General features: G+C 33.1%; 1 protein-coding gene and 1 long non-coding RNA gene across 2 annotated transcripts in view; one reads left to right on the forward strand and one right to left on the reverse strand.

Moving 5' to 3' along the window:
• LOC139429873 (uncharacterized) overlaps positions 1–18,955 on the forward strand; it is a 136,647-nt gene that overhangs the window by 57,257 nt on the left and 60,435 nt on the right. The gene's annotated exons all lie outside the window — the stretch shown is intronic.
• Positions 893–16,251, reverse strand: LOC111414917 (odd-skipped family member drumstick). Its single transcript, XM_023046385.2, has 4 exons — positions 15,965–16,251; positions 10,932–11,461; positions 1,739–1,826; positions 893–1,589 (listed from the first exon to the last, which is right to left on the reverse strand). The coding sequence occupies exons 2-3, from the start codon at positions 11,150–11,152 to the stop codon at positions 1,802–1,804; spliced, it is 246 nt and encodes an 81-aa protein (XP_022902153.1). The 5' UTR covers positions 11,153–11,461; positions 15,965–16,251; the 3' UTR covers positions 893–1,589; positions 1,739–1,801.

Here is an 18,955-nt window from a genome sequence, read left to right on the forward strand (position 1 = left end):
GAAATCAGCCATAGCTTTCTTTCTGGCTTTTTTTGCAAAATCTCTCTTCCCATTTCCCCAGATTTCTTTCTGCCTTGTTCCTTCCTACAAATATTTTATGAAACAATAAACTCAAAGAAAGATTTTGAGTTAGTTTCAAAAAGTGTTAAGAAATGTCAATGTCATAAAGTGTCAAAACGTGTTAAACACTGTCAAAAAGGTATCAAACGATGTAATAGTGTAAGGAGGTGTCAAAAAGGCAACACCAATAAAGTAGGTCTTATATCCAAAAGGATTTTATTGATGTAAAACACAAACTCTTTTCACAACAACTTTTATTATTACTTTATGTTAAACTTCGTGTTAAAAGATTAATGGAATTTGGTACGATAAATAGCAACTCTGTTTACTCTTTTATAAGATATCTCGGCGATATCGATGTAGTTCAAATAAAATGCTTTAACAACATTTGCTTTGACAAATTTAATAATAAATTTTCTTACCTTTTTCAAAATATTTAAAAAAATGTAGAGTACGTAGAGTGAATGCCGGAAGGTTTTAAAAACGGTGAAAGATGCGCACAGAAGCCATGAAGAAGGCCCAAGGGTCGCGTGTATTGACGTACTTTAACCAATTTTCTTAATTTTTTGTTTTCCTCATTTTTACGATGGACACCTCGAGGGCGTCATTCTGCCACCGTGAAACATCTTCTCCTGACTCTCAAAATGCGAGGTTATCATTTTCCTTTTTTGTTATTTTCTTGAGAATTGTCTGTGAGAGTTTACGCACGGCAGCAAAGCGTGAATAACCAGAAGCTAAATTATGGGAAAGAAGAGTTTGAGAGGATTTCAAGATTTCTTTTAAGGAGTTTTGGTTTTAAGTAGGGTTCGATTATGAGTAAATAAAAAATCGGTTTTTCTTAATTATTATTATTTTTTCTACGCAATATACAAAAAAAGTCAAAAAAAATAAGCTCTACAACATTAATAAATACTTTTTGAATTACGTATAATTAATTAAATTAAAAAAATGTTTTCTTAAAAAAAATAGCTAAAAACTAATTGCGATTAAAATAGAATTAATTTTTTTTTTAGGAATCTATAAACATTTTTGCTTTGAGCAAAAGCGTTTTAGATTGGGGTTTTTTGTTTTAATTTCTTGATTACATAATTAATAAAAAATAGTACCATATTTTTATGTACAAGAAACTTAATTCATCAATTTTTTGTTGACGTGAAAGAAATTGCACAAGAAAGGATGATTTTTTTTTGATATACAACATTAATATATCACATTGTATAAAAAAATCGCTGATTTAATAATAATATATTTGAAAAGACTAGACGTTTAGTCTCAAAATGATCTTTTTTAAAAATAGAATTTAAAAAAAAAAGAGTACACCAAAAAAAATGTATGTACATTAATTAATTAAAAATAATCGGAAATAACATTGAGGGAAAGATTAAAAAAATTAATAAATAAATATTATTTTAAAAAAATACTGTTTCATATAGGATAAAATTAATGATTTCATTTTTAGTAATTTTAGTTGTTTTTAGTACTTATATTGAGTGCAGCAATTATTTGTTGTTGTTGGAAAATGAGCAGATCTGAAATCAACAAAAATATCAACAAATTAATTATTTTAATTTAATTAAATTGTAAGGAAAGGAAACGTTTGGAGTTGATTATTAGTATTGCTTAGAAAATAAGATTTATAATAATAAATAAGTTAAAAAAAAAGATTTAAGATTCTTACATTTAAGAAAGATTTAAAAAGAGGATGAAGAAATTCTTCTCTTCAACATTTTCAAGTTGTCCTTCACCGCCATATGCACTGACTACATCTAAAATAAGAGGAAAGAAAGTGAAATTAGAAATAATATTTACAATAGATGAAATAATTGATGAGAGTGGGCTACACTCAACATTCTTTTATTTTTATACAAGAAATTTGAAATCATATCTTTTCAACTTAAATACTTAAAATTTAAATACATTGTGGTTGAGTTGTTATGGGGTTAGGTTGGGTTGCTTTGATGTTGGGTTACTTCATGGTTGACTTACTTTGACCAACAAGTCATCTTCAAAGTAATTTAATTACATAATCTAACTCTTAAATAAGATGACACCAAAGCAACCCAACTCCATTTCAAAATAGCTCATAGATAGATATCTCAAAGTAAGCAAACTCCAATTTGCTGGTTAAATCAGCCTAACTCCTATGATGGCCAAGATTAACCCCAAAACAAAAACCCCAACATAGAGATTAAGAAAAGACTAAATGCTGGAAATAGAGTATATTTCAGCATTTATAGTCCAAATATAGCGTACCATTATGGACCAGTGGTGATGTATGGGAGTGAGACGTGAGTGATGACAGTGAGAGAATAGCAACTCCTCAACTTGTGGGAGCAAGGCGAAGAACGGATTCTTGTTGCAAAGATTAACAGTGCATGACTTAGATGGCTGGGCCATATGGAACGCATCCCGAAATACAAGGGAGTGAGGAAAACCCAACTCTGAAGTAAGACAACTCCAATGTAAGGACTACTACAAACGAAGGCAACCTAAGTCCAAAATAGCTCAAACACAAAAAAACCTAACTCAAGTCCAAAACAGCTCAACCAAAAGGTCGCCCAACTCTAAAATTAGGAAACTCCAAACCAAGCCAACCCAAGTGTAAAACGGCTGAACTACAAAATAACAAATCTCGTGGAGAATCTTCGAGCAATGGGAGTCCGCAGACTTGCACGAAACTATGACGAATGAAGACAGGTTATTCGGAATGGCCAAGAATCTTACACTACTTAAATTCAAAACAACTCAATCACAAGATAACTCCAACCCTAAAGTAAAGAAACTTCAAACCAACCCAACCCAAATCCGAAGAAATTTAATCATAAAGCAGCCTAACTCCTAAGATATCCAAGCCAACCTAACTTTAAAGCACTCAGTCACAAAGTCACCCAACTACAATGAAAGGTAACCGGACTCCAAAATATCTAAATCACAAAGTAACTTAATTTTAAAGCAATTCTACCAGAATGTAATCCATTCCAATCTTAAAGCAACTCAGTGACAAAGTAATCTAACTGCAAACTCAACTTTACTCCAAGGCACTCCAATCTAAGTCCAAATCAGCTCAACCAAACGAAGCCAACCTAAGTCCAAAACAGCTCAACCACAAAATAACTCAAGTCTAAAGTAATACAACTAAAGTCCAAAACAGCTCTCAAATATCTCAAAGTAAGCAAACTCCAAACCATGCCAATTTGCTTTCTGGTTAAAATCAACTTAACTCCTAAGATGGCCAAGGTTTTCCAAATCAGCCATGGATTGAAACAAGGCTACACCCTTTCTTGTATACTTTTTAATATTAGTGGGAGTACCGAGAAAGATGAATATTAATCCTGGGGAACACTACTAAATTGATTAGCACATTATTTAGTCTATGCTGATGATGTTGATTTGCTGGCAACGACAGGAGGAAACTGAGTGGAGAACTTTGCATTATAATATATGCTTATACAAGACACAGAAACCCCAACATAGAGATTAAGGAGAGACTAAATGCTGGAAATAATAAATCACGATTGTTGTCGCGCAGAACTAAAGCCCAAATATACCGTACCATTGTGGATCAGCAACTCCTTAACTCGTAACTCGAACTTTACCAGCTACACGAAGAGCAAACATTTGTTGCAGAGATTAAAAATGACCGATTTAGATGGTTGGGCCATATGGAACGCATGCTGAAATACTAAGGAGTGAAGAAAATATACCGCTAAAGACCAGAGGGCAGACATCGTCGGATGACGTCGCGGAGGATCTTTGGGCGATGGGAATCCGAGGACGGAGAAGACTTGCACGAAACTGCGACGAATGAAGACAGGTTATTCGAATGGCCAAGGATCTTACACTACCTTGGCCAATTCAACCAGAATGTAATCCATTGCAACCTCAAAGCAACTCAGTGATAAAATAATCTAACTGCAAACTCAACTTTACTCCAAGGCAATCCAACCTAAGTCCAAAACAGCTCAACCACAAAATAACCCAACTCAAATCCAAAGTAGGCAATTCAACTTCAAAGTACTTCAAAGCAAGCAAACTCCAAACCATGCCATTTTGCTTTCTGGTTAAATCAGCCTAACTCTTAAGATGACCGAGGTTTTCCCCATCAGCCATGTATTGAAACACAGGAAGATCAGTATTAATCCTGGGTGGGGGAACACTATTGAATTGATCAGCACATTATTTAGTCTATGCTGCTGATGATGTTGATCTGCTGGCAAGGACAGGAAGGAACTTTGTGGAGAGCTTTACGTCCCAACGGCTTTACAACCTGTTACAGAGATTAAAAGTATCCGAATTAGATGGCTGGGCCATCTGAAACGTACGCTGAAAGACTTCGTAAATGGTGGCAGGATGACGTTGAGAAGGATCTTCGAACGATCAGAGTTCGTGGACGTGGAAGATGATATCCGGGAGGCCAAGGATTTTACAGGACCGTGCTGCCAATGAGATGATGATGATGATGATGAATGTCAATGGAAGTTGGAGACAAAGTAATGTAAAAAGCTAATTCAACTCATTAAACAATCCAACTTCCAAGAAAGTGATACCGAAAGCAAACCAATCCAATTTTAAACTCAAAACTTACGAAACTCTAAACTCTTAAGATAGCCGAACCTAGCTAAGTAAAACTCCATTGACAAAGTCGCCCAACTCCAATGCAAGCTAACCTTACTCTAAAATAATGAATAAGAATGTAACTCATTTCAACCCCAAAACAACTAAGTGATAAAATAATCTAATTTTAAAAACAAGGCCACTGCGAAGTAACCCAACTCTACTCCAAAGCAATCCAACTAACGTCCATATTAGCATAACCAGAAGGTCACTCAATTTTAAAGTAAGGAAACTTTAATATAAGGAAAGTCCAAACCAAGCCAACCCAAGTCCAAAACAACTCAATCACAAGAAAACCCAACTCTAAAATAAGGAAGGAAACTCCAAACCAAGCCAACCCAAGTCCAAAACAGCTCAATCGTAAGATAATTCAACTTCAAAGTAAGAAAACTCCAAACCAAGCTAGCTCAAATCCGAAGATGTTTAACCATAAGTAGCCCAACTTCGCATATAGCCAAGCCTAAAGCAAGCTAACCTAAACTTAATGCAAATGAATTATTTTGGAGTTGGATTACCTGGCAATAGAGATAATTTCGAGATGGGTTGGCTCAGTTTGAGTTGGAATGTAATACTTCAAAACAGCTCATTCACAAAGTAATGCAAATCCAAAGTAATCAAACTCCAAAGCCTAAATCCTCAACCAAAAGACACAAACCGCAAGATAACCTAACTCCAAACTAGGCTTCTCTCAAGTAAGCCAACCCAACTCCAAAATAAACCAACCCAAGTCCAATACAACTCATCCAGAAAATCAACCCAACTCCACAACTACTTAACCACAAAGTAAAGGGTCTTAATTATGTCATAAGTAACTATAATTGATATTTTTGAGACTTATCGTTGGCTATCAATTGCTAAGAATGATTTTGAATGTCTCCTAACACAAAAAAATTATTTGGCTAAAAAATCGAAATGTTTCAAACTCAAAATCAAATTTTCTGGACTCTACTAAAAGATAATTCTAACCTCACTCTCCATCACTAAACCTGTTGAGACCTTGTCATCTTTCTCTTTGCCGATGCAATCTCAAATGAAGCTTGACTGAATGGCATTAAATGCTTAAAATCGTTCTGAACTATATTCTTGGCTACAGAGTAAATTATGCCTAGCTAAGCTGTGACTTATTTTGTTCTTCCCGAATGCTAACCAAATAAGATATCTCGTCCAAAACTGTAGATTTGCATTATCCACATATTTAAATAAAATATTACGAAGTCATTAAAAGCGACACAATATAAGTGGAAACTTTATCAGAAAAGAAACTGTTTATTTAGATGTGTTTGTGACAAATTAAAGTCACACAATGACACAGTCTTCCTGTTCAAACAAACATGTATGTAGAAACGGGTGACAAGGTAAAAATTTGTATATGTGCTAAAAGTTTCCTAAACCTACGATTATTAATCGTTTATTTAGCTGATTAATAAAATGTTTGTTTAAAATTCGTAACACACTTTGAAATTGTTTCATAATTTTTTCTACGAATTGTTTATATCAAACATAATTTTCTTATCTCATCTTAAAATATCATCTTTTAACCGTCATTTAAAATATAAATTTTTAACTTGTTATAGTACATTCAACGAGACTTCTTAAAATTAGTATTATAAGTTTTCTTTGAAATAATTAAAATCATTTAATTTAGTTAATAAGGAGACTTACAGAAGTTGATTCTGTAACTAGAATAGAGACAAAACATTCATTAGATGTGTTCTGTTTCGAAGACTCAGAACTCAAAACTATTGCAAGTTATAAAAACCTGATGATAATTAATAAATGTTGAAACCGGTAGAAAGCAAGAATAAAATAAAATATCGAAAAGTGAAATATTATAAATAAAGTGGTACTCCTAAGTGAAGCTGAGAACAGAGAGGAAGCTAATTTTTAAGAGTTTGGTTATTTTGTGCTTGAGTTGTTTCGGAATGGGGTTAGAGATTTTGGGATTGGCTCACTTGGGGTTGGTTTATTTGCTATTAAGCTTCTTTGGAGTTGGTATGACTTGCTTTAGGTTGGGTTGGGTTTTCTTTGGCATTCGACTTGAAAGTTGAGTTGGAACACTTGATAACCGTTGAAATGTAAGACCAGCCCAATTCAACTTTGAAGCAATTTAATCACAAAGTAAGCCACACACAAAGCAAACCAACCTAATTTCAGTACAGCATAGCAACAAGATAACTCAACTCCCATAGAAGCAAGCTCCAAACCAAGCCAACCCAAATTCAAAGGAACTGATCCAAAATGTAACTCAACCTCAAAGAACCAAAAAATAATGCAAATAAGCTAACTTCGAAGCAAACCTAATCAACTTCAAAATAACGCAATCAAGCCTACCCAAACCCAAAGGAACATAACTGCAAAATAGTCTATCTCCGAACAAAGTCATCCCTAATCCCAACTCAAAACACCCAAATCCAAAACTATTCAATGATAAGACAACCAATTTTCAAAGTAATAAAACTATTAAGTAACCCAATCCAGTTACAAAGCAACTAAGTGAAAAAGTAACCCAACTACCAATAGACAATCTGAAGTAACTCCAACATAAGTCCAAAATAACTGAACCACAAAATAACTCAACACCAAAACAAGCTGATTCAGCCCCAAAATGACTTCACCATAAATTTAGTTCCAAAATCAGAATCCCTAATTGCTCTAAATGACTCTTAGCAATTACGAATGATGCTTTTAATAGCAACAACATCTGCAGTCATAGAAATGGATTAAAAATGAATGAATAAGCTTGAACTGAAAATCGTCAAGATGTGTTTGTTATTCAAAATAGCTCCAAAAGAAATTATTTAGTAATTAAATTAGTTATCAATTATGTTACTTCGTGATTACGTAGTTTTTTCCGTTCAAAAAACTTAAGCGAAATATTTGCAAAGTGAGGCAAAATTTTAGTTGTAAGAAATTAAAGCCGAAGTCGCTTGCGGTCGAGGCAGTATAGGAAAAACCCGTGAAATGTTCGAGGCAGCGCTTCGGTTTCATATTTCAGTTAGTGAAGATAAAACATCACAACCTTGTATTAATAAATATTGTATACTATGGCAATTTAACTGGTTATACGAGAGAACAGTAAGGGTGAAAGGTAAATGAGGCAGCGCCTCGTGTTTATAATTTCAGTTAATGAAGATAAAACATCACAACCTTGTTATGTAAAAAACTTTGTAAGTAATGGCACAAAGTTGTATTTTAATGGATTGTAGGAAATTAAAGCCGAGGTGGCACAATTGTGAAGTAGATCGAGGCATTGCCTCGGTTTTTTTACTTACAGATCGTAAAGATAAAACATCGCAACTTTGTCGTATAAATAAATATTGTGTATTATACACAAATTTATATTTTAATCGGTCGTAAGAGTTTAAAGCCGAGGTCGCTTGCGGCCGAGGCAGTATAGAGAAGACCCATAAGTGTGAAATGCAATCGAGGCAGCGCTTCGACTTCATATTTCAGTTAATGAAGATAAAACATCACAACCTTGCCATTAATAAACATTTTAATTGGTTATAAGAGATTTAAGCTGAGGTCGCTTGCGGCCGAGGCAGTGCAGGAGAGAACAATAAGGCAGCGCCTCGGCTTCTTATTTCTGTTAGTGACGATAAAACATTACAACCTTGCTATTAATAAACATTTTAACTGGTTATAAGGGATTTAAGCTGAGGTCGCTTGCGGTCGAGGCAGTGTAGGAGAGAACAATAATGGAATTGAGGCAGCGCCTCGACTTAATAATTTCAGTTAATGAAGATAAAACATCACAACTAAAAAACTTCTTAAGTAATGACACAAAGTTATATTTTAATTGGTTGTAAGAGATTAAAGCCGAGGTCGCTTGCGGCCGAGGCAGTGTAGGAGAGAACAATAAGAATGAAATGTAATTGAGGCAGCGCCTCGACTTTATAATTTCAGTTAATGAAGATAAAACATCACAACCTTGTTATGTAAAAAAACTTCTTAAGTAATTACACAAAGTTATATTTTAATTGATTATTAGAGATTAAAGCCGAGGTCGCTTGCGGCCGAGGCGGTGTAGGAGAGAACAATAAGGTTCAAATGCAATTGAGGCAACGCCTCGACTTTATAATTTCCGTTAATGAAGATAAAACATTACAACCTTGTTATGTAAATATAACTTTGTAAGTAATGACACAAAGTTATATTTTAATTGATTGTAAGAGATTAAAGCCGAGGCCGCTTGCGGCCGAGGCAGTGTAGCAGAGAACAATAATGGTGAAATGCAATTGAGGCAACGCCTCGACTTTATAATTTCAATTAATGAAGATAAAACATCACTATCTTGTTATGTAAAAAAAAACTTCTTAAGTAATGACACAAAGTTATAATTTAATTGATTATTAGAGATTAAAGCCGAGGCCGCTTGCGGCCGAGGCAGTGTAGCAGAGAACAATAAGGGTGAAATGCAATTGAGGCAACGCCTCGACTTTATAATTTCAATTAATGAAGATAAAACATCACAACCTTGTTATGTAAAAAAAAACTTCTTAAGTAATGATACAAAGTTATAATTTAATTGATTATTAGAGATTAAAGCCGAGGTCGCTTGCGGCCGAGGCAGTGTAGGAGAGAACAATAATGTAATTGAGGCAGCGCCTCGACTTTATAATTTCCGTTAATGAAGATAAAACATCACAACCTTGTTATGTAAAAAAAAACTTCTTAAGTAATGACACATAGTTATATTTTAATTGATTATTAGAGATTAAAGCCGAGGTCGCTTGCGGCCGAGGCAGTGTAGGAGAGAACAATAAGGGTGAAATGCAATTGAGGCAACGCCTCGACTTTATAATTTTCGTTAATGAAGATAAAACATCACAACCTTGTTATGTAAAAAAAACTTCTTAAGTAATGACACAAAGTTATATTTTAATTGATTATTAGAGATTAAAGCCGAGGTTGCTTGCGGCCGAGGCAGTGTAGGAAAGAACAATAATGTAATTGAGGCAGCGCCTCGACTTTATAATTTCCGTTAATGAAGATAAAACATCACAACCTTGTTATGTAAAAAAAAACTTCTTAAGTAATGATACAAAGTTATATTTTAATTGATTATTAGAGATTAAAGCCGAGGTCGCTTGCGACCGAGGCAGAGTAGGAGAGAATAATAATGTAATTGAGGCAGCGCCTCGACTTTATAATTTCAGTTAATGAAGATAAAACATCACAACCTTGTTATGTAAAAAAAACTTCTTAAGTAATGATACAAAGTTATATTTTAATTGATTGTAAGAGATTAAAGCCGAGGCAGTGTAGGAGAGAACAATAAGGGTGAAATGCAATTGAGGCAGCGCCTCGACTTTATACAGGGTTCCCCAAAAGTAACGAATAAATTCGGTAAAACCATTAAAAATAGTTTGTGGAAAAGAGATTGGTATAAACTGTTTCAGATATCAAAAATTAATCATTGTTTTAATAAAATATCTGAAACAACTGGTTGCCATGGTTACGCATGGCTATTACTATTTTTATAATATTTCTCGAAAATTTTTTTATGTGGCTAATATTAATTTTTTCATATTCCGTAATAAAACCGGGGGATTGTTATTTGAAGAAAATGAGGTTGGTTTTGAACGAGGCAGTGCCTCAGCATTTTATTTACAGTTGGTGAAGATAAAACATCATGACAAGTTTATATTTTAATTTAGAGTTTAACGCCGACTTCGCTTACGAGCTTATTGAGGCAGTATAGAGAAGACCCATAAAGGTGGAATGCAATCGACGCAACGCCTCGGCTTCTTATTACAGCTAGGATTACGATGAAACATCACGGCCTTGTCATAATTTTATTATGTTCAAAAGTAAATGAAATCTTAACAGTTCAGACTGTCTTTATTGATAGAAAAGGAAATCGATTAAGAAATAGAACACAACTAATAAATAAAGTTAAGAAAGTTTTTGTACTCAACTCAATAACAATAAGAACATTGAAGAAGAATATATAACTTAATGTGCAATAACTAAAAAACGTTGAAATGTTGAAATGAATGAATTAATTGATTGAAATTTGAAGTATTTTAAGAAATCACGTTGAAAACCTCAAGTAGCAAGTAACAACATCTGGTGTTTACAACTCAAAGTTTATACAGCTTTTTCAATACACATCTGGATTCACATCACTTTAAAAAAATTACCTAATTTTATTTTGATTTTTAAACGATTTAGCCGAAATTATTAAAATCAAAAAAACAACATTTTAATCACTCAAATGAAAGAAAAAGTAATAAAAAAAAGCTTGTTTTTACCTGTGTTGTTTGAGATTATCTTGTCTCATAAAACTTTTCCCGCAGACCTGGCAGCTGAACGTCAAATCAGGACTTTTGTGGGTTCTCTCGTGGATCATCAAGTTGTAGGACTTGGTGAATCTACGTTGACAGTATTTGCAAATGAATTCGCACTTTGGTCTCATCTTCCTTCTGAATTCTCGACCGCTAACGTCGCTCTCCAACTGCATTATCGCGAACATGTTGTTGCGCTATAAATTTTATCTCGAAACGGAGACGAGCCGCGATTGAAAAAAAACCGACAAACTTCGACGATGATGATGACTAATTATTAGTGATGCGCGTAAAACTTTTTCCGCCGCCCTTTTCGTAAAAGTCGTCGTCTTGGAAATTTTCTTTTAATTAAGTATTAATAAAGAAATTTATTTTTAAAAGAACGATATTTTTTTATATAAGTCGAGTATCTCGATAAAAATCTGTGTTAAATTAACTTTTATAATTTAGTTGATGGAGACACGCTGTCTGTTAGAGTTGAGAAATTATTTGTCGACCTGAAAATAAAGATAAAAAAATTAAAATTATTAATTTAGATAAAAAGAAAATTAAAAATTACGACCCTGTTTATTTAGGCAGGGTTGTATTAATTCAAATTTTTTTTTAATAATCATGTAAATATCATTGCTTAATCATTAATTGACGTAAAAACAAATTGAAATGGTACTTTTTCTAGCGAATACGGATATCTTAAAATATGACGTGCTAAATCTTAAAACCATATGGCACATATAAACTTTAACGCAAAAAAATTGAAAAGAATAACGTCACGTTTCTCCGGGAAAACGTTTATTTTAAAACAATAGGAAAGGTTAAGGCCTTTTATCGACGGAGATTATTTTTAGTTTTTTAAACAGAAGCTGTAAAATGAGTCAACAATACAACATCAATTTAATTTGCATTCTTACAGCATTAATAAAAAAATTTTATGATTAAATTACTTTTATATCGAATACTTTCACTGAAAATGTTACATTCAACGACCTCTTAAAGATGCGCAAACGTTTTTTTTACATCGCCATTGTTATACGACCCAACCCGACCTTTTCCTGGGACGATCCCAATACTGTACGGTTGTTATTATTAATAATAATCGATCGAACGCGGCGGTAAATTCCTCGATTTGAATACAATAGCAAGTTTGAATCACGTTGTACTTAGTAAAAAAAAATGAGATAAAATTATTACGGCCCTGTTCATAAAAACAGAGTCGTACGCGCGCAAAAATGTTAAATTACATTTTTTTTATGTAAATTAAAGATAAAAACACTATAATGACATAGAATGATACGTATTAGGTTATGATGATTGTGCAAAATAAAAAGAAATTAGGTTCAAAACGAATATTAAGGATTTTAATACATTTTTGATACATATTTGAGACATCTTTGATACATCATAAAAGTTTGAATCGCATTTTAGTTAGTACAAAAAAAATTGAGATAAAATTATTACGGCCCTGTTCATAAAAACAGAGTCGTACGCGCGCAAAATGTTTTAAATTACATTTTTTTATGTAAATCAAAGATAAAAACGAAAAAAGAGAAAATCATGAAACTTTTTTCACAAATTTATATTTTAATTGGTCGTAAGAGTTTAAAGTCGAAGTCGCTTGCAGCCGAGGCAGTATAAAGAAGACCTATAAGGGTGAAATTTAATCGAGGCAGCGCTTCGGCTACATATTTCAGTTAGTGAAGACAAAACATGCCATTCATAAACATTTTAACTGATTATAAGAGATTTAAGCCGAGGTCGCTTGCGGCCGAGGCAGCGCAGGAGAGAACAATAAGGGTGCAATTTTGATTGAGGCTGCGCCTCGACTTTATAATTTCAGTTAGTGAAGAGAAAACATCACAACCTTGTAATGTAAAAAAAGTTAAGTTATATTTTAATGGATTGTAGGAGATTAACTCCGAGGTCGCTTGCGGCCGAGGCAGTGCAGGAGAGAACAGTAAGGGTGAAATGTAGTTGAGGCAGCGCCTCGACTTTATACAGGATTTCCCAAAACTAATGAATAAATTTGGTAAAACCATTAAAAACAGTTTATGGAAAAATCGTTGAGACGAATCTAAAGATTTAGATTTTTTTATCAAAAATTAATCATTGTCTAATAAAATGTTTGAAACAATTGGTTGCCATGGTTACGCATGGCTATTGCTATTTTTCTACCTCAAATGAAGAGAAAATCACAAAACTTTTTTTCACTTTTCTTTGGCTGTTCCAAATTTAGAAAAAAAAACCTTTTTCATATTCCGTAATAAAAATGTTATTTGAAGAAAACGAGGTTGGTTGTGGACGAGGCAGTATAGATGGTGAAATATGTAGAGGCAGTGCCTCGGCATTTTACTTACAGTTGGTGAAGATAAAACATCATTGTGTATTATGACTCAAATTTATATTTTAATTGGTTATAAGAGTTTAATTCCTAAGTCGCTTGCAGCCGAGGCAGTATAGATAATAATGGTGAAATGCAATCGAGGCACCGCCTCGGCTTCTTATTTCAGTTAGTGACGATAAAACATCACAACCTTGCTATTAATAAACATTTTAACTGGTTATAAGAGATTTAAGCCGAGGTCGCTTGCGGCCGAGGCAGTGTAGGAGAGAACAATAATGGAATTGAGGCAGTGCCTCGACTTAATAATTTTAGTTACTGAAGATAAAACATCACAACTAAAAAAACTCCTTAAGTAATGACACAAAGTTATAGTGAAGATAAAACATCACAACCTTGTTATGTAAAAAAAAACTTTATAAGTAATGACACAAAGTTATATTTTAATTGATTGTAAGAGAGATTAAAGCCGAGGTCGCTTGCGGCCGAGGCAGTGTAGGAGAGAACAATAAGAATGAAATGTAATTGCGGCAGCGCCTCGACTTTATAATTTCAGTTAATGAAGATAAAACATCACAACGTTGTTATGTAAAAAAAAACTTCTTAAATAATGACATAAAGTTATATTTTAATTGATTATTAGAGATTAACTCCGAGGTCGCTTGCGGCCGAGGCAGTGTAGGAGAGAACAATAATGGAATTGAGGCAGCGCCTCGACTTTATACAGGATTTCCCAAAAGTAACAGATAAATTCGGTAAAACCATTAACAACAATTTATTGAAAAATCGTTGAGACGGATCTAAAGATTTAGATTTTTTATCAAAAATTAATCATTGTCTAATATAATGTTTGAAACAACTGGTTGCCATGGTTACGCATGGCTATTGCTATTTTTCTACCTCAAATGAAGAGAAAATCATGAAACTTTTTTCACTTTTTTTGGCTGTTCCAAATTTAGAAAAAAACCCTTTTTTATTATTCCGTAATAAAAATACTATTTGAAGAAAACGAGGTTGGTTGTGGACGAGGCAGTATAGATGGTGAAATATATAGAGGCAGTGCCTCGGCATTTTACTTACAGTTGGTGAAGATAAAACAGCATTGTGTATTATGACTCAAATTGATATTTTAATTGGTTATACATACATTTTTCATTTTTTTTATGTAAATCAAAGATAAAAACATTATAATGACATAAGAATGACACGTATTAGGTTATGATGATTGTGCAAAATAAAAAGAAATCAGGTTCAAAACGAATATTAAGGGTTTTAATACATCATAAAAGTTTGAATCACGTTTTACTTAGCACAAAAAAAATTGAGATAAAATTATTACGGCCCTGTTCATAAAAACAGAGCCGTACGCGCTCAAAAAATTTTAATTTAAATTTTTTTATATAAATCAAACATAAAAACACTATAATGACATAAGAATGACACGTATTAGGTTATGATAATAAAACGATGATTGTGCAAAATATAAAAAAATTAGGTTCAAAACTAATATTAAGGGTTTTAATACATATTTGAGACATCTTTGATACATCATAAAAGTTTGAATCACGTTTTAGTTAGTACAAAAATAATTGAGATAAAATTATTACGGCCCTGTTCATAAAACCAGAGTCGTACGCGCGCAAAAAGTTTTAAATTAAATTTTTTTAATGTAAATCTTAGATGGGGGTGATAAAAACACAATGGTATAATGACATAAGAATGACACCTATTAGGTTATGATAATAAAACGATGACTGCGCAAAATAAAAAGGTGCTAAGATCTTTAATACATCTTTGATACATCTTTGAGACATCTTTAAGACATCTTTGAGACATCTTTGACACATCTTTGACAAAAGACGATCGAACGTTTAGATAAGTGCGTTGAAATTTTCTTTTGTCATTTTTTTTTATGTTTTAAGTAGGCGGAACAAAAAAATGATTGTTTAAAAAAAAAATCGCCCTGTTATTTACAATCGACAATGACCAAAGGGCGTAACCACATTACCATAACCTCAATCTCGTCATCATTGTCTCGATTCGATTATAAGATTTTTTTTAATATTTAAGGCGCGCCCAAAATGATTTCAAAGTTTGTAATTACGTCAAGTTGTAAGTTTTTAATGCTCGGGCACCCCGCGGTTGGCGCTACCGGTCACGTAACGAACGGAACGGGGTCGCGAGGGGGGAAAATGAAAAGAGAGAGATATAAAGAGACCGGGGTAAGAAGAAGAGACGATGAGAAGGCGACGACTTTGTTCCGATTGGCCGCCGGCTACCGGGTACATCGGCCAATTAAACGGGGAATTACCTCGGACGAGCCGCAGCGCCGCGCGTGGCCCCCAAGCTAAACTACCGGGGTTACGCGCGGCCTACTTTTAACGGCTACTCGAATTACACTCAATCTCTCTTTCTCTCCATCGCGCTCATCGCACCATTTTCTCACTCACTCGTAGCGTCAATACCAAGTTAGTTTTGTTTTACTATACATTACAACAAAAAATACATAGAAAGAGAGCGAAAACGAAATGGAATGAGTTGCGGAGTGGGGAGCCACCGTGTTACTCGCGCGATTGTAATTTGTTTCGGTCACGGCCTTCTTTATACTTTTTTTGCTTCAACTTTTTTAAAAAAATTTATAAAATAAAATAAAAATCTTACTAACCTTGATGAAATCAAACAAAATTTCTTTCTTCTCACTTCTTTTTGTTAAAAATTTAAAAATTTTGAATTGAATTCGTTTCAAAAAAAGTTTTCCTCGGATATGAAACTTTTTCTTTAATGAGGAAGGTTAAAGTTGACTACTTCTTCTGAAGAGAAAACACTTCTTCTCGGTGTGTGTATTGATGGATACTGGCCGTCGTTTGGGAGAGCCTCCGCTCCTTCGTTCGTCGCCCAGTCGAAACCTCCAGGAGTTGAATGCTTCTGTTATAAAGTGCCGATGGTAGCCCAATGATGGTGCGGTAGTGTGCTCGCGGCCGTCTCTTACCCCGCCGCGGCAGCACTTTTGGCCATGCCTACCAACACACCGGGAACGCCATAACCTCAATCGCCGTAAGAACGAAAATCGTTCGCGAACGGGAGTTGACTGGCGGCTTCCTGAAGCGGTGTTTCTTATGCTAGGGGTCCGTAAGGAGGAAGAAGAGAAGAAACGAAGAAGAAGGATGGCGACGCGGGGTGGTAGAGGAGAGGTACGATTCAAGAAGAAGAAGGAGGTGGTTGGTTTAAACGCGCGTCCACGACGACGACGTAGACTATGGATGCAAGCGGGATGAAGGGCGAAGAAAGAATCTATCTTCGTCTTAAACTCCTTTTCGTTGGAGCTTCTCTTGATTAAGTTTTTAAAGGTGCTCCCATCGTACGCGCGATTCGATTGGATACGAACCCCCCCGAAATCATCCCAAACATAAGATGGAATACCCAGAAAAAATTTCATAGAATTTCCTTCAAATTACAAGAACACAAATTTGAATAAATAGAAAAACAACTTGTAAACTCCACGTATTAGGTATGATGAGATAATCACGGAAGCGGAATTAATGAACTCAACTCACCAACGCAACGTTCTCGAGCACGATTCTCTTAGTAATTAATTTAAAAGCCCGGTAGTAACTTTTCTTATTGATTTCAAGGTAACTTGCTACTTAGATGATTCACTCTTTATTAAAAAAAATTTAATTCGCAAAGATGTTATTGATGATTGAGGTCAAGCTACGATTTAACATAAATTATCTCATTATCTCAAAGGATTAATGGAGGACACCGATTTCGAGTTTAAATCCATCATCAGCCGAACGATAAAGTTATATCGCGATGAATTATTATCAAAAAAATAATTAAATAATTAAAAATGTTAGTTTTTAGTTCCCTGATGATGGTAATTAATCACCGAAATATGTAAAAACAACTAATTATTATTTATTTTTATTGATTATAACAGAAATTTCAAAAATAGCTACATAGAAGCTGCTACGTAGAAGTTAACCGATTTCGAGTTTAAATCTATCATCAGCCGAACGATAAAGTTATATCGCGATGAATTATTATCAAAAAAATAGGAATTATCAACATAATTATTGTCAGAAATCATTAAAATTTATTAAAAATCGTTCATAATTGCTAAAATTTTTTTAATAATATCAACCATGGAATAAAAATTGTTAGAAATTTACCTCAAAAAGTTATAATCAAAATCAGATGTGTTTTAATGTTAGTTTTTAGTTCCCTGAAGATGGCAATTAATTACCGAAACACGTAAAAACAAATAATTATAATTATTGATTATAACAGAAATGACAAAATAGCTACATAGAAGCTGCTACGTAGAAGTTAACCGATTTCGAGTTTAAATCTATCATCATCCGAATGATAAAGTTATATCGCGATGAATTATTATCAAAAAAATAGGAATTATCAACATAATTATTGTCAGAAATCATTAAAATTTATTAAAAATCGTTCATAATTGCTAAAATTTTTTTAATAATATCAACCATGGAATAAAAATTGTTAGAAATTTACCTCAAAAAGTTATAATCAAAATCAGATGTGTTTTAATGTTAGTTTTTAGTTCCCTGATGATGGTAATTAATCACCGAAATATGTAAAAACAACTAATTATTATTTATTATTATTGATTATAACAAAAATCTCAAAAATAGCTACATAGAAGCTGCTACGTAGAAGTTAACCGATTTCGAGTTTAAATCTATCATCAGCCGAATGATAAAGTTATTTCGCGATGAATTATTATCAAAAAAATAGTAATTATCAACATAATTATTGTCAGAAATCATTAAAATTTATTAAAAATCGTTCATAATTGCTAAAATTTTTTTAATAATATCAACCATGGAATAAAAATTGTTAGAAATTTACCTCAAAAAGTTATAATCAAAATCAGCTGTGTTTTAATGTTAGTTTTTAGTTCCCTGATGATGGTAATTAATCACCGAAATATGTAAAAACAACTAATTATTATTTATTATTATTGATTATAACAAAAATCTCAAAAATAGCTACATAGAAGCTGCTACGTAGAAGTTAACCGATTTCGAGTTTAAATCTATCATCAGCCGAATGATAAAGTTATATCGCGATGAATTATTATCAAAAAAAATAGGAATTATCAACATAATTATTGTCAGAAATCATTAAAATTTATTAAAAATCGTTCATAATTGCTAAAATTTTTTTAATAATATCAACCATGGAATAAAAATTGTTAGAAATTTACCTCAAAAAGTTATAATCAAAATCAGCTGTGTTTTAATGTTAGTTTTTAGTTCCCTGAAGATGGCAATTAATTACCGAAACACGTAAAAACAAATAATTATAATTATTGATTATAACAGAAATGACAAAAATAGCTACATAGAAGCTGCTACGTAGAAGTTAACCGATTGCGAGTTTAAATCTATCATCAGCCGAATGATAAAGTTATATCGCGATGAATTATTATCAAAAAAATAGGAATTATCAACATAATTATTGTCAGAAATCATTAAGATTTATTAAAAATCGTTCATAATTGTTAAAAAATTTTTAATAATATCAACCAAGGAATAAAAATTGTTAGAAATTGTTTAAAATTTACCTCAAAAAGATAATAATCATAATCAGCTGTGTTTTAATGTTAGTTTTTAGTTCCCTGATG

This window comes from Onthophagus taurus, chromosome 5, assembly GCF_036711975.1.
Source record: "Onthophagus taurus isolate NC chromosome 5, IU_Otau_3.0, whole genome shotgun sequence".
NCBI lineage: Eukaryota > Metazoa > Arthropoda > Insecta > Coleoptera > Scarabaeidae > Onthophagus > Onthophagus taurus.